The sequence below is a fragment of the Pristiophorus japonicus genome, chromosome 2, assembly GCF_044704955.1.
Source record: "Pristiophorus japonicus isolate sPriJap1 chromosome 2, sPriJap1.hap1, whole genome shotgun sequence".
NCBI classification, from domain to species: domain Eukaryota; kingdom Metazoa; phylum Chordata; class Chondrichthyes; family Pristiophoridae; genus Pristiophorus; species Pristiophorus japonicus.
The window spans coordinates 57,419,425-57,436,910 of record NC_091978.1 but is presented as its reverse complement, the minus strand read 5'-3'; the positions used below and the strand labels follow the sequence as shown (position 1 = coordinate 57,436,910).

At 42.8% G+C, this 17,486-nt stretch overlaps 1 protein-coding gene across 1 annotated transcript in view; it reads left to right on the top strand.

Moving 5' to 3' along the window:
- The first annotated feature begins 1,587 nt into the window (after positions 1-1,587).
- Positions 1,588-17,486, top strand: part of myo5b (myosin VB) — a 310,547-nt gene continuing 294,648 nt past the window's right edge. The window contains exon 1 of the mRNA XM_070867495.1: positions 1,588-2,201. Within this exon, the coding sequence (XP_070723596.1) occupies positions 2,175-2,201 (27 nt within the window). The 5' untranslated portion in view covers positions 1,588-2,174. The remainder of the gene's footprint in view (positions 2,202-17,486) is intronic.

Here is a 17,486-nt window from a genome sequence, read left to right as displayed (position 1 = left end):
AAAGCAGAGAAGTCCTGCTACAACTGTACAGTGAGGCCACACCAAGAGTACTGCATACAGTTTTGAACTCCTTATTTAAGGAGTGATATATTTGCATTGGAGGCAGTTCAGAGAAGGTTCACTCGGTTGATTCCTGAGATGAAGGGGTTATGAAGAAAGGTTGAGCCTGTATTCATTGGAGTTCAGAAGAATGAGAGGTGATCTTATTGAGACACATGTAAGATAATGAGGGGGTTCGACAAGGTAGATGCAGAGAGGATGTTTCCACTCATGGGGGAATTTAGAACTAGGAGGCATAGTTTTAGAATAAGGGGTCGCCCATTTAAAACTGAGATGAGGACGAATTTCTTATCTCAGAGGGTTGTAAATCTGTGGAATTATCTGCCCCAGAGAATTGTGGAGGCTGGGTCATTGAATATATTTAAGGTGGAGATAGACAGATTTTTGAGCAATAACATAGAAACATAGAAACATAGAAAATAGGTGCAGGAGTAGGCCATTCGGCCCTTCTAGCCTGCACCGCCATTCAATGAGTTCATGGCTGAACATGCAACTTCAGTACCCCATTCCTGCTTTCTCGCCATACCCCTTGATTCCCCCTAGTAGTAAGGACTTCATCTAACTCCTTTTTGAATATATTTAGTGAATTGGCCTCAACAACTTTCTGTGGTAGAGAATTCCACAGGTTCACCACTCTCTGGGTGAAGAAATTCCTCCTCATCTCGGTCCTAAATGGCTTACCCCTTATCCTTAGACTGTGAGTAAAGGGTTATAGGGAAGTGCAGCTGAGCCCATGATCAGGTCAGCCATGATCTTATAGAATGGCAGAGCAGGCTCGAGGGGCTGAATGGCCTACTCCTGTTCCTATTTCTTATGTTCTTAACCGGAAGCCAATATACGTCAGGAGTAATTGGTGAGCGGGACTTGGTGCGATTTAGGACATGGGCTGCTGAGTTTTGGATCCCCTCTAATTTACGTAGGGTAGAATGTGGGAGGTCAGCCAGGAGTGCGTTGAAATAGTCAAGTCTGGAGGTAACAAAAGTATGGATGAGGGCTTCTGCAGCGGATGAGCTGAGGCAAGGGCGGAGACTGGCAACGTTGCGGAGGTGGAAATAGGCGGTCTTAGTTATGCTGCAGATATGTGGTCGACAGCTCATTTCAGGGTCAAATATGACACCAAGGTTGCGAATAGTCTGGTTCAGCCTCAGACAGAAATTTGGGAGAGGGATGGAGTCAGTGGCTAGGGAACGGAGTTTGTGGCTGGGACCGAAAACAATGGCTTCGGTCTTCCCAATATTCAATTGGACAAATTTTCTGCTCAGCCAGAAGTGGATGTGGGACAAACAGTCTGACAATTTAGAGGGGTTGAGAGGAGTGGCTGTGAGGTAGTGAAACAGACTCCTCATTGCGCGACTGCATGATTCTTGACTGAGCGAGACTGACTTTTTTCTCCCCCGCAATCTCCAATAATTTCACAACTGATAAATGAAAGTGTGCAAAGCAGATGAAAGAAAATCATTTTTGTTTGTTCGTGATTACATCCTGGGTTGCTCACAGCAGTGACCAGGGGATTCATCTTTAAATCCCTGGAAACTCCAGGGACAATCCTGGAGGCGTGGCAACAACCCCCAACCAGGTTTGACATAGAGTCCCGAGGAGAGGCAGGACAGGTGGCTCGGCAGTCACACACTGTCGCAGTCCTCAGATCTTCCCTGGCAGTGAGCGCCAAAACGCGGAAGTCACCAGCAGATGTCTCACGAGCAGCTCCCACTGGGAAAGGCTGTTGAGGTGACATCGGAGAGATCAGAGCACCTTTTGCGAGGCTTTATCTTTTTTTCCTCAGACACGCATTGCGTGTCTCGGGAGCAGTTTATTATTCTTTAACTTTCTGTCTGATTTTCTTGGTATTTTAAAAAAGAAATTCAACCCATTTACCAGCTCGGGAGAGCGGCTAAAACGGGGCGGAGATCTCGACACCAACTTTACACCTGAGTAAAGGTCGCTGGAAAAAAGAGGATCGCGATGAACTGGGAAAATGGCGACCAGGGAAACATCGCTTTCCCAACGTCCAGCCTAGATGGGAATTAAAGCGGCGGGAGGCGGGGACATCCATTTATTTATTCAGAGGCGACGGCGGCGGCAGGTCGAAGCCACCCGGCGAAGTGCAGCGCGACATGTCAGCCTCGGAACTTTACAGCAAGGTAAGCAAGCGGCAAGACTGTAACCATTTTAAATGTGTGTCTCCTGGATACCAGGGTCCCACTCCAAAGCGGTGTCCAAATACACCATGGCTCTCGCACCATAACCGCGTCCAGTAATGTAAAACCAATCACTAAACCCCCACATTCTGTCAGCAGAAGTCAAATCGCTTTTATTTTTCAATGTCTGATTGATTGATTGATTTATTTTAAAATGCCTTCACCTGTTTTCCAATCTACTTCCGCACGCCGCTGTTTATATTCCTCTTGCAAAGAGTTTGGGTTCCCGCTTGCCGTCGCGATTAAAGTCAAGGTTGTGCGATCGATAAAGTTGAATTAATTTTCATTTTTTTTCAAGCAGGATTAAAAAAAAATCTTTTCTTGCGCTTTCAACGAAGCTGGTAATGTGGGAAACAGGTGTTTACTGGTGCAGTTTGAATCTGGGAGGTAGGGATTGTGTGCGGTTAGCAACATTGGAAACCGGCGGAAAAAATCCCGAGAGGGGCTTGAATCGTTTTTAGAATGATTTTATGCAGTTCCACTTCACGTAATTCTACACATGGAAATTCAAGTTTCGCTGTGTATCTCTTTATTCCGGAAAGGCAAGGCAAAGAGAGGGGAAAAAAACCTTCCTGGTCGCGATACGAAAATGCCGACGGCCGCTTAAATCAAACTTTCATTCAATTGGAGTGAGAAGTTCTGAATAAATCTGGGACAGCAATTGGGGACACGATTCTTTTTTGATTTTCACTTTATATATGCGTTTCATGATACTGACACCAAGGGTCATAAATTGCAGAACCTGCCTGGGTTTAAAAACAAATATATTTTAAAAAAATACTTTATTGTGGTGTAACAACCTCAGCCTTGCTGCGCGGATGTTGCGGTATCTCTCTATGTATAGACATATCAAATTATATGATGGCACACACACCACATTTTGTTGCAGATGTAAAAAAAAATCCTAAGATGCCGTGGTTTGCTCCTCACACATTCCAATTTGCAAAGTTTCCTGACCAACCAAACAAACAATTCAATTCAGATTTGAGGCTCTTGACACGAGCATCGCAATAATACATTTTACATTACACGTCAAATATCCCATGGCACTATTCCAAGAAGAGCAGCGGTGTTCTCCTCATGCCAGTTGCGGCTCAATTGGCAGCACTTTCGTCTGAGTCAGAAGATTGTGTTCCGGTTTCACTCCAGAGACTTGAGCACAAAATCCAGACAGACACTTCAGTACAGCACTGAGGGAGTGCTGCACCGTTGGACGCGCTGCTTTTCGGAGGTGATGTTAAACTGCTCCCTCGGGTAGACGTAATAAATTCCATGACGATATTTTGAAAATTAGTTCCCCTTTGTACCGGCCAATATTTCCCCCTCAACTAACATCACGAAAACAGATTCATCGTCATAAGCAGTTCCTCGAAATCGAGAAGACTTGCTTCCACTCCAAAAGTGAATTCTCAGGTGACTGTATAATCCAGTATGGAAATCACAGTCTCTGTCACAGGTGGGACAGACAGTGGTTGGAGGAAAGGGTGGGTGGGGAGTCTGGTTTTCTGCACGCTCCTTCCGCTGCCTGCGCTTGTTTTCTGCATGGATGCACTTCCTCCACTTAGGTCCAGGGACTCCCAGGTGTCGGTGGGGATGTTGCACTTTATCAAGGAGACTTTGAGACTGTCCTTGAAAAGTTTCCTCTGCTCACTTGGGGATCACCTGCCATGCAGAAGTTCTGAGTGCGCTTGCTTTGGGAGTCTTGTGTCAGGCATGCAGGCAATGTGACCCGCCCAACGGAGCTAGTCGAGTGCAGTCAGTGCTTCGATGCTGGGGATGTTGGCCTGATCGAGAACATTGATGTTGGTGCGTCTATCCTCCCAGGGAATTTTCAGGATCTGTTCACTTATCACATTGTTGTTGATAGTCGTACCTTTAGTATGCCAAACCTTTTTTAAATTGCAATACCATCACTAGAATTTCAGCAAGTGCAATGAGTGGGTATGTGAAATTTTCATTTTTATGTCCCCATTGCAATGGAAGTAGGTCTATCATATACAAAGGTTTGCTGGTTCCCAAATATTTCCACCTGAAAAATGCCAAATGTGTGAAAGCACAGATGCAGCTGCTACAAAATTTGCAACTTTGTCATTCTAGCTATGGGTATCTCCGCTGATTAAAAATACATTGGGGTGGAAATTTGGTCTGTTGCTGCCTTTGTTTGCCCCCGGGAGGGGCAGCAATGGTGGAGGAAATAATTTCCAGGCAGGTGGCCAACTTCCTATGTCCCACCGGGACATTCAGTGCTGGGTTTGCGGGGGCGCGGAGCAGTACCGCACGGGAGAGGCGAGCCAGTGTGCAATGCCCTTGGTTGCAACACCGTTTTGAAATTTGTTTTCTGGGGGACCCGTAGTGCCTCTTTGCACACGCTAGTGGGACTGCCTGGGAAAGCGAGTGGACCGAGCTGTACCGGCGGCAGTGAGGGAAGGAATGTTTACCTGAGGTAAGTGTGATTTATGTTTATATGGCGTCAGTAAGGTATTACGAATGTTTTTGGTGGTTTTAGTGCCGATTTTTCTTTTTTCCAGGGAAGCCTCTCTTGGAGCGCTCCAAGGCCGGCTCTTTAGCTCGGGTTTTCAGTTGCTCAGCCGGTCTCGCACCCTAAGAGAGGTGTGGGGCGCCTCCCTTAGTGCAGGAAAAAGAGTGGGAGAGCGATAGTGATAGGGGATTCTATTGTAAGGGGAATAGATAGATGTTTCTGTGGCCACAATCGAGACTCCAGGATGGTATGTTGTCTCTCTGGTGCAAGGGTCAAGGATGTCTCGGAGCGGGTGCAGGGCATTTTGAAAAGGGAGGGTAAACAGCCAGTTGTTGTGGTGCATATAGTTACCAACGATATAGGTAAAAAATGGGATGAGGTCCTACAAGTTGAATTTAGGGAGCTAGGAGCTAAATTTAAAAAGTAGGACTTCAAAAGTAGTAATCTCAGGATTGCCACCAGTGCCACATGCTAGTCAGAGTAGGTTTCACAGGATAGCTCAGATGAATACATGGCTTGAGGAGTGGTGCAGAAGGGAGGGATTCAAATTCCTGGGACATTGGAACCGGTTCTGGGGAAGGTGGGACCAGTACAAACCGGATGGTCTGCACCTGAGCAGGACCGGAACCAATATCCTAGGGGGGTGTTTGCTAGTCCTGTTGGGGAGGAGATAAACTAATATGGCAGGGGGATGGGAACCTATGCAGGGAGACAGAGGGAAGTAGAATGGGTGCAGAAGCAAAAGATAGAAAGAAGAAAAGTAAAAGTGGAGGGCAGAGAAACCCAGGGCAAAAAGCAAAAAAAAGACACATTACAGCAAAATTCTAAAGGGGCAAAGTGTGTTAAAAAAGACAAGTCTGAAGGCTCTGTGCCTCAATGCGAGGAGTATTCGTAATAAGGTGGATGAATTAACTGCGCAGATACCAGTTAACGAATATGATGTAATTGGCATCACGGAGCCATGGTTCCAGGGTGACCAAGGCTGGGAACTCTACATCCAGGGGTATTCAACATTCAGGAAGGATAGGCAGAAAGGAAAAGGAGGTGGCGTGGCATTGCTGGTTAAAGAGGAAATTAATACAATTGTAAGGAGGGACATTCGCCTGGATGATGTGGAATCGGTATGGGTAGAGCTACGGAATACCAAAGGGCAGAAAACGCTAGTGGGAGTTGTGTACAGACCACCAAACAGTAGCAGTGAGATTGGCATCAAATAAGGGATGCGTGCAATAAAGGTACAGCAATTATCATGGGCGACTTTAATCTACATATTGATTGGGCTAACCAAGCTGGTAGCAATGCAGTGGAAGAGGATTTCCTGGAGTGTATTAGGGATGGTTTTCTAGACCAATATGTCGAGGAACCAACTAGAGGCTGGCCATCCTAGATTGGGTGATGTGTAATGAGAAAGGACGAATTAGCAATCTTGTGCGAGGCCCCTTGGGGAAGAGTGACCATAATATGGTAGAATTCTTTATTAAGATGGAGAGTGACACAGTTAATTCAGAGACTAGGGTTCTGAACTTAATGAAAGGTAACTTTGATGGTATGAGATGTGAATTGACTAGAATAGACTGGCGAGTGATACTTAAAGGGTTGACGGTGGATAGACAATGGCAAACATTCAACAATTGAACATCCCTGTCTGGAGTAAAAATAAAACTGGGAAGGTGGCTCAACCGTGGCTAACAAGGGAAATTAAGGATAGTGTTAAATCCAAAGAAGACGTATATAAATTGGCCAGACAAAAGCAGCAAACCTAAGGACTGGGAGAATTTTATAATACAGCAGAGGAAGACAAAGGGTTTAATTAGGAGGGGGGAAATAGAGTATGAGAGGAAGCTTACTGGGAACATAAAAACTAACTGCAAAAGCTTCTATACATATGTGAAGAGAAAAAGTCCCTTGCAGTCAGATTCAGGTGAATTTATAATGGGGAACAAATACTTTGGTTCTGTCTTCACAAAGGAAGACACAAATAACCTTCTGGAAATACTAGGGGACCGAGGGTCTAGTGAGAAGGAGGAGCTGAAGGAAATCCTTATTAGTCAGGAAATTGTGTTCGGGAAATTGATGGCATTGAAGGCCGATAAATCCCCGGGGCCCGATAGTCTGCATCCCAGGGTACTTAAGGAAGTGGCCATAGAAATAGTGGATGCATTGGTGATTATTTTCCAACAGTTTATCGACTCTGGATCAGTTCCTAGGGACCCGTTGATCCCGACTCTCTGCTTCCTGTCTGCCAACCAGTTCTCTATCCACGTCAGTACATTGCCCCCAATACCATGTGCTTTGATTTTGCACATCAATCTCTTGTGTGGAACCTTGTCGGAAGTTTTTTGAAAGTCCAAATACACCACATCCACTGGTTCTCCCTTGTCCACTCTACCAGTTACATCCTCAAAAAATTCCAGAAGATTTGTCCAGCATGATTTCCCTTTCATAAATCCATGCTAACTTGGACCGATCCTGTCACTGGCACCCTAATTCGTCCCCAAACGAATTTCCACCCAATTGTGTTGTATGAAGTCAACCAGGCTAGTTAATACGCGTATATTCTTTTACTTGGATTGGTAGGGAGTAGGCATTTTTTTAAAAAAAAACTATTGTTTAGAAATGTGAACATAGACCAGAGTTAGGGTTAAAAGTTGCATTTGCATTACACTAATACCAATGTTGTATTGACATGAAGGCGTAGGCACATGGAAGTTGAGTTTTTACCAAATCTATTTTTGAAAACTGTGGGATCTGTACAGGGGAAACACTAGCAATTCAACTTGTGCAAGGGAAGGATAGCAGCAAACGTGTTATATACAAAGCTCTGAACTAGTGCAGTTTATTTAGAATTGTATAGATGGGGTCTTGATAACCTATGGGATACAAACACCTCCCTTTTAATGTATAGGACCTTTAAATCTATCCAAATTAATTCCGTAAAAGTCTGGTTGTGATGGTCCTTTTTTATGAAATTATAGTTTCGAGCAATCTCTGTGGCCGTGGACCCATAAGCCTAATTATTTGGCACTAAGTTGCCAATTTCATTCATCAGGATGGCTGGAGAGGAAATTTTGAAATGTGCAGGAGGGGGTTCTCTTCTTCATTGGTCAGGGCTAAGGCACATTACTGGGACAGCATGGGAGTTTTCCTGTGTAAATGAAAGTGCAATGTACTCTCTCGTCCCCAAGTGATACCTGGAGTGACTAGTCTGTTGCTGTTCCACATGCTATCTAAGAAAATGGAGGCGGCATATGTTCATGCTGTAGGTAGGTGGGAAGGTGAAGGTATTATGAAGTCTGGGGTAGGGTCACAGCAGTGCAACTCCAATTTGGTTATTTTGAAACCTTTGTACATTTTTAATTGGAGGCAAATCAGTGGTACAACGACAATACTCACTGCTTTATTGTAAATTCAAACATTTTGCTCTTTTTAAAATATAACATTTGATAAATGAAACCATCTCTTAAAAGAGCTGACTTAATAATCATGGGGGGGTCACTTTATATAACTCTTCTCTTTTTTTAATTAAGAATTTCACAATTCCTGCAACGCCATCCGTTAAGATCAGATTTTTTTTTAAATTGAGAGTCTTAGGAAAGGGACTAAGGTCGATGTTGTAGAGTTTGAAAAACATATGAGAAGGCAAGGTAAATTGAGAAGCAATGACTAGGCTAGGACTTAAATCTCTAGGAAGAAGAAAAGACTGAGAAGGTAAGGAGATTCACCGTTTTGAGGTTCTGGGAATGAATGTGTAGGAGAGAGTCCAATGAGACTTGATTTTTAACGCGATGTAGATATGAGGTGGAGGGTGAGTGCATGTGTAGAATGATTTAAAAAATAAAACTTTTATTACAATATTAAAGCAAAATATTGAACTCTTTATGTTCTGCAGCTTTAGAGAAACTAAAGTTTGAGGCAAACAAAAGTTTAGAGGAACACTGACTAGGAATATAGTATCAAGGCTGAATGACATATAATAATTCTATAGTGCAGTCAAGTCTGCCTAATGTTTTACTCTGTTGGACCAGTCAAGATTCTAACATTGTACATAGAATAACAATAGGAAACCTTTCCTTATAAACACACACATTTCCAGGCTGCCAGGGATTAGCCAGTATTTTTTGAGTCGAACAAGTCAACTAGATGAGTGTTGAATATAATATTGAATGTCAGTGAGCATCTTGTGAGAGGCTGCTGAAGTCAAAGAATCATGAGCAACATCATCTTCACAATTCACAATACTCTCTCTAATTTCATTATTTAATTTCGGCTTGGGTTAGCGCAAAGCTTTGATGGAGGTTTGGGTGATCAAAGAATCATCAACTGTGATATAGTCAGACTGAGGAACATCAGGGATCAGTCCTGCTTGCAAGTGTTCTGCAGTTTTGGGTCAGCTTCAATTTCTTCAAGCTCCAGCAAATTCTCATCTCCTTCACTGACAAGTCACAGAGCAAAATCAGTTTACTATGTTGCTCTGAGTCACATGATCCCAACTTCTAGCAACAAAATTCATGGCATCTAGCAAAGTGATCGAGAATTCTGTCTTGGCTTCGTAAGCAGCTAGTCTTTTTCTAGACAAACTTTGGAATGTGATTCTTGAAAAGCTTGTTAACTCCAGCGTCCATCAGCTGAAGCTTATAAGTGGTATCCTTTGGAAGATGGACAAATTCCACATTCGTTAAGCAGGGCAGTTATCTATAATGATTATACACGCTTCTACCCTGAGCTTAAACCTTTCTGTCCCGCACTCTCAACACTGTAAAAAGACATCCAAGACTGTCAATTGGAAAGATAAATGACGCTTCCAGGGAAGCGCATTGGTGAGAAATGGAGCAAAGAGCACGTGACTTCTTCTGGACACAAACAAGGACAGATCTGAGAAGCTTCCTCTTCTGTTCATCGATTTAAAAATGAGCAGCCAAGATGTTTCAAATATTTGGCGCTTTCTGTCGCCAAAAGTGAGTTCCGCGTCCCCCCCCCCCCCCCCCCCACCACCCTGGCAAAAGCTTCCAGAAAAATCCTATTTTATCAAAGTGGAACACATTACAAGGCCGGCACTTTTGAAGTAATACAGGCAGAGTTGATGAAAGCCATTCTTTTGTCATTTCAGGGGTCACTTCATTGGCTTCTCTGATCATTATCCTGTAAGTTATGGCATCAACCTTTTTCTGTGTCTCAATCAATCCCAAGTTGACGGGCTTCTGCAATTTTGATGGCTTTTTCCAATAAAATGTGTTCTGAGATTCTGGTCGCACCTTGCAATGAGCCATTCCGGAAGTTCTGCTCCAATGTCATTGAGTTCAGAAGTGTGCAACGGTTACCTGCCATTTCTGAAATCTCCACCTCTGACTCAATGAGGCAGAATTCCATTGCTGTTTGTAAATGTTGCTGATGGCTCCCTGAGTGACACCATATTCTTTCACAGTCGGGCTGAATGGCCTGTTTCTGTGCTGTAAATTCTATGTATACAGTTCCAATGTAGTCTTTGACTTTGACATTTTGTTCAGAGCAGTGATAATTTCATACAGCCTCGATGGACCAGAGGGTCTTTACCTTCCCGTCATTGTATGTTCGTATGTACCTGTGGTTCAAATTCAGATCCATGTGCTTTTTAAAAAAAATTTAATTATATTTTCAGAAAAATTACAGCTGCTATGGGTGCTAAAATACTGTCCTGTAATAACCCCTCTTAAATAACGGCCCCTTGTAGGAAGCCCCCCCCCCCCCCGAAGATGTTGTCAAAATTTATGCTCAATAAAAACTTCGGAGGGTTGAAATATGGTGTAAAGTTATTCGATCTTTTAATTGGGACTGCATGTTTGTATAACATTAGATGAATTATAACATTATTAGGATATACATAAACTCAAATGTGTACATAACATACCAAGCACAGCCAGGACCGGGAGAACATTATGTGGATTACCCTGTATAACAATAGGCGACTTAACATTATGCAAACTTGACTAGTTTAGTCTGAAATTAAATAAACGTGAATAATGTTTCCAGAAGGCAAGTCTGTTAATTAGACTGTTCTTCTGCTGGAGAGCAGCATCATCATCATCATCATAGGCAGTCCCCCTCAATCGAGGAAGACTTGCTTCCACTCTAAAAGTGAGTTCTCAGGTGACTGAACAGTCCAATATGGGAATTAGTCTCTGTCACAGGTGGGACAGACAGTTGAAGGAAAGGGTGGGTGGGGAGTCTGGTTTGCCACATGCTCATTCCACTGCCCGTGCTTGTTTTCTGCATGCTCTCGGTGACGAGCAACAATTGTGTTAATTGATGCAGTTTGATTTTATTGTATCCTGGGATAAGAGATCATGGTCAAGTGTTCTTGTTTCTTGGTTCCCTCTCTCTGGGCATTGAACAAGAGCAAGATGTTAATAGCATTGTCGCTCAGACCTGTAACACGTAACAAGTACCGACCCTTGACTTACTTCTGGATGATCTAGGTCATCAAAAAGTCACATTTTATAAAGTCCCACCCTCCTATTCTGGTTTCTGGTAGGAATCTTGACTAATTACTGGAGAGCAACAGACTGCGAACATTACTCTAGCCTTCAGGAGAGGGGGAAAAAAAGACTTTCAGATATAGTAAATATATAAACTTACCAACATAGCAAACTACAGTACACTGGCAATTAAAAGAAGTACAGAATCATATTTCTGTAAAAGCTGCTGAGGAATGGAAACACATTGTTCTGGTGACACAAAGTGGCTGTTATACTGAAACGTCTGTAACTGATAGCTGCAGCTATGATGATGAATTATAAATGGTCACATTTGTTAGTCTGAATATTAATGGATCTTGCCGTTTAGAGTTCCCAACCCTCCAGGATTGTCCTGGAGTATCCAGGAATTGAAGATCAATCTCGTGGACACTGCTGCGAGCAACTCTGGAGAAAAACATTTAGGCAGTATTTAAAAAGAAAATGGTGTGTTTTCTCATATTTTCTTTGTATACTTTCGTTATTCATTATAAAAATATTAAAGATGGATCTTTTTCATTGGATGGGGTGGTTGAAGGCGCTAGGTCATGTGGTGAAAGCACCAGGCTATGTCCAAGCAGATTTGGCAACACTATTGGATATGTTACTTCAGGATTGGTTGGTTTGAAGTTAATTGGAGATCACTGTAATAAATGGATTTGCCTCAGAACATATGCGGTACAATAGATGCTGTTTTGGCCTGTATAAATTGAGATCCAATATCCTAGGTGACTTGATGATTCAGGAACAGTTAATGCCTACCTCTAAACTGAAACTGTAAGTCTTGTCTTTCGGAAACCAGTTTAAGTGCATTGTGATCAACTGTGAAGTGTGTATTTGTTTATATAGAATAACAAATACATCAGCGTTAATACAAGAGAACTGCTGTATTGCATTCAGTTAACCTTAGTACGAGATCGAAGTGCTTTACTGTCATGCAATACATTTACTTTTATTTTTAAAGTTACAGTCCTTGCCTTTTAACTTCATTTCCCCCTCCTTTTTTTTTCTCTCCATCTCTCTTAGTCACACATCTACTGTCATGATGATGATGATGATGGGACAAGAGGGTGAACATAAAATCTGCTCTTGGCCCCTCCATTAAAGTTGATGTGAATCGACTTCTGAAAGATGAGCCTGCTTTAGAATTTCTCTTGAAGGGTGACTAGAGTCCCATTGGCAACAGGGTTCAGATTGGGAACTGAAGAGCAGGGTGGGGGAGGGGAACAATTTTAACTGACATCCTACAACTCTGTGCAGCATATTAGAGCCAGAATGTACTGAACAGAGCCAGGAGCTTACAAAAGGGGCTAGAAATTTTGGTAGTTAATAGAAACATAGAAAATAGGTGCAGGAGTAGGCCATTCGGCCCTTCGAGCCTGCACCACCATTCAATAAGATCATGGCTGATCATTCACCTCAGTACCCCTTTCCTGCTTTCTCTCCATACCCCTTGATCCCTTTAGCCGTAAGGGCCATATCTAACTCCCTCTTGAATATATCCAATGAACTGGCATTAACAATTCTCTGCGGTAGGGAATTCCACAGGTTAACAACTCTGAGTGAAGAAGTTTCTCCTCATCTCAGTCCTAAATGGCTTACCCCTTATCCTAGTCAAGTTTCAAACCCAAGTTGAAGAGAAATTGGACTCTCTTAACCTGGAAAGTCAAGTGCTGTTTTATACGAACTTTCCTTCACACAGCTTTGTTTTTAAATGCGACTGTCTTTTGAAATTTGATATTCAAATATGGTTTTTCATGATGTCACCTTTCTTACATGTGGAGATCTCCCAATTAGCCTTCATGCAATTTTTGACTTACAGCCTCCTAACTCCGACAAGCTTTTCTCTTTTCTTTGCTACCTCTTACCCTTGTGATACGCTGCGCCAAATATGAGTGAGAGCCATCAGGGAGGAAAGATTCTTTTTATATAAAGAAAAATGTTGAGTGAATTCCTTTGATGGTTTTTGACAGGCAGCCATGGTCAGTAGTATCGGGAACAAAGTCCATATTCTTTCGAAACAGCTATGTTGTTATCTGAATCCTTGGTTTAAAGCTACTCATTTTTTGTGAGAAAGTTTACCTGATTATACACACACTATCTCTCCATTCACAAAAATAAAGATAATCCAATGGAGCAGATTGCTACTTTTTTAAAAAAAAAAACTTTTTTTCCTATGTAGTGCATTGTGGCTTGTAATTCTGTCTGATTTTTTTTGTGGTGCTCATCAGGCAGGGATGTCCACTCAATATCTGTTGACTCTTCATATTTCATTCCCTTCATGGCCTCACCTCTCCCCATCTTTCCAGCATTCTCTAGCCCTACAAGCACCCTCTTTCCCCCGCCCCCACCCCAACCTCCCTCTGAGCTCTCTATTCATTTCACTTTGCCCAAATTGGCAGCCATGCCTTCAGCCACCTAGGCCAGACATTCTGGAATTATTTCCTGAAACCCCTCCGCTCGCTCTCGCTCTATGCATGTGTGAAAATTTGAATGAGTCATGCAGCCAGTTCAAGGGTCTGTGCATGGGAAAAAAAATTACAGGTAGCTTTGCTTGGTGCCCATTTTGTTTTTTGATTGCACCCTCCATGAAGTGCCTTGGATGTTTTTTGTTATCGATGCTATATAAATAGGTTTACCGGCGTAAGCATCTGCCCATCTTTGGACAGATGATGCAATCATTTTTTGCCAGTACCATCTCATTTGAGCTCATTCTGAATAATGCTAGTATAAAACTGGTACCTAGGGTTGCAGGCAGTATCTAAATTTAAAGGGATTAGTCTGCACATTTTCAACCAGCTACCTGCGTTGTTTGATACATTCCCTCGTACCTGCCCATATGCTTGATGCTCCACATGCATCCCTCTTTTTTAAAAGCAGGACCCGTGAGATCTAGATCTTGGGAAAGAGGCGACATGTCCGCAGCTCCACAAGTTCCATCCCCAATTGCTCCTGCTTAATCTGTAGATCAGACCTGCTCTGTGTGTCACCCACTCCCCTCTGACTCATTCTCTAATTCCTTCTGGGGGGAGCTGATGCTTGAGGTATAAAGTGACGGTGTAAAAGAAAGAAAGATTTATAAAGCGTCTTTCACAACCACTGGACGTCTTGAAGCGCTTTACAGCCAATGTAGTACTTTTGGAATGTAGTCACTGTTGTAAAATATAGCAGCCAACTTGCGCACAGCAAACCTCAAACAGCAAAGTGATAATGAACCAATAAGCTGTTTTTTTTAATGTTGATTGAGGGATAAATATTGGCCAGGACACTGGGGATAACATCCCTGCTCTTCTTCGAAATAGTACCATGTGATCTTTTATATCCACCTGAGAGGGCAGACGGTGCCTCGGTTTAACGTCTCCTCTGAAAGACGGCACCTCCGATGGTGCAGCACCCCAGTGCAGTGTACACTGTAACCTCCTGGCAGAGCTGAATGTCGTAGCTGTGGTTCTTTTTTTATCCTCTTCTACCAGATCTAGAGGAGTAAAGGAGAATGAGAGGTTAGAATGATAGCTGTGGATCAAAGTTCATTTGCTTTTTCAATAGAAGGGGTGCCATGGGACGTTTGTGACTTAGTTAGCTAACAACAAATGCAGATACAAAAGGATAATAAGGAAGAGAAGCCGCATATCATAACAAACCTCCCAGTTCCCCTTTCCCTGCAACACTTCTTCCTCTTGGGAGGTGGGAGGGTGAGAGTCTGCCACCTGTATGTACTTTCCCTGCTTTTTCCTCTAGAAAGAATGCACAAAGTGAGAATTTGGTTATGTTACAATGCAGTAAAAACTCAATTGCTACCATAAGGACATAAGAAATAGGAGCAGGTATAGATCATACGGCCCGTCGAGCCTGCTCCGCCATTCAATAAGATCACGGCTGATCATTGACCTCAACTCCACTTTCCAGCCCGATCTCCATATCCCTTGATTCCCCTAGATCCCCCAAATCTATCTATCTTATACTGGATGACTGGTGTTTGCACCAAGAAATTTGATTCCTCAAGACTTTTAGTGGGGTGATTGCATGCAAATCTGTGAGTGAATGACCTCTTCCAAATGAAGGCTAGGAATGTAAAGGGTACAGTGCTGCCTCTTGACACAGTAAACAATTGAAGCACATTAATACTGAGGGGGGAGGGCAATGTTAGTGGGAGACATGCTTCGAGCAGTGCATTATTGGAAGGTGCAGCTGAATCCTCCCACCTTGCTTTCTCCGACAAGATCCTTATGCCTTCATGCTGTGTATAGAGTGGTTGAGTTTGTATTGACTGGCCACCTCCTGCCACTGCAGCTGTGCTGTTCTCCTTGTGGGCCTGTATCACTCTCTGCCAAGTGCCACACTCCGATTGACTTCATGCAGAAGAACATCTACAGCTTCACCTATGAACCTGGAAGTTTTGGGCCCTCCTGCAGACATCATAGACCTCATGGACATTCTTAGAGCAAGAAACTCTGTGTTGTGAATGTAAAACTATTCTGCCCCTTCAACCTGATGACAGGCCTTTAGTATGTAAGTAGCATGGCAGTTCCCACCCAGAGTTCTGAATGACGTTCATCGTTCTGGGAGCTCGCCGTCACTATATAAATTGGGCTGCTCCTGGAAACTGTGCCAGAGTTGGTCAAGTTCTTGCTGTCTAGGTGTGTATCGCACTGTGCCATTTTTCTGCTCCGGGTTTTGACAAAGCAGAAAACCTAGTTCATTGTACCCCAATAGTGATTGATGCGAAGATCATTTATAAACGGTCTAGTTCCATTAGAATTTGGATAATGTACTATAGACCATTTGATCATTGCTGTTTGCATTTATTCCTGTGGACTTGTTTATGCGGTGTTTATCCAACAGCTCCTGTTCAAAGGAGCTTAACTGACACAGCATCAATCGCAGACAGCACAGTATGCCTAATAGATGGCTTCAGATGCTTACTTGGAATGTGCAGGAGTGTCTTCAGAGGCATTGGTAATACAAGGAAAAAGAAGAAACTGGAAATCTGAAATAAAAACAGCAAATGCTGAAAATAAAAAGATGATCTGTCAGCATCTTGGAAGAGAAAAGATGCATTCTTCTCCAAGCTATTGATGGTCTTGCTGTGTATTTTCTGTTGATACTTGTATAAATGAAATGACGTATATGCTTCCAGGTGCATAGAGGATAAGCAGTGGTGGTAAGAAAGGTTTCTTCGGTCCACTATTTTATTTTGACATGGGGTGACTGGGAGCTGCCAACTGACCTGTGCAGGCCAGGCAATGCAACATTGATGGCCGAATGGACTTTCCTCCCATATTAAACACTACTTCGTGCAACGCACATATCTCGTGCATGTGCTGGGTTTGCCACTGGTTTCTGAATTTGTCCTGCAACCTAAAGGGGACAGAGTTAGTACCGTAGGAATTATGCTGTGGAACCACTTGTGTTGGTAGCGGTACTGCAGTATGAATGGGATACGAGTGTACGGAAGCAGATGATAAATAACACTGCAGTGCCTGGCTCCTGCATTTGCAATCTACCTATCCTTGTAGGACATTTTAATTTGACAAGCACTTGCCTGATTGCATTGACTGCTGAGACCTTTGAAGTACTGTATCATAAAAAAGACATTTTAGTTCAAGATTCAGTCAACATATGGATAGGATCAGCGTACCCTACTAATACTATGATCCATTAGATTTATTTACAGTAGCTATAAGGCTGACAAACCATAATTTTATTAGTAAGGGATATCAATGTTTGGATTTGTGCAGCAAAACGGATGGATATGTGGACGAGTCAGTTGAAGTACTACTTTTAATTATCTGACCCTTGCTTTATACAGGCTAGGTATGTCAGGGCTTGCTATGCAATATTAACCCTGTGTTTAAAATATATATTCTAGTACCTTGGGTGGGGCACTGTTTAGCACTGACTTGTAAATTTATACTTTGCTATTGAATAAAATTACAATTATTTCAGCTTAAGGTACAAAATAGAGAACACTTTCAGTTTATTCTGAAACACTACAAACATAGGCTGATAGTCAATGCATGGAATATTAACATCAAGTGTGGTACTAAAATTCTAATTCCACATATTAACTGCATTCCCCTGTCATGTGAAAATAAATAATTGAATGAGCAAAAAAGTTGTGGGGTTAGTTTCCGCTTTGGGCGCAGTTGAAAAACTGGGTGCAAATTGTTCCTGAAATTGCGTTGTTTGTGCACACAATCTCGGCTGACACTTCAGTGCAACATGGAGGGAGTGCTCCACTGGCAGAGGTGCATCTTTTGA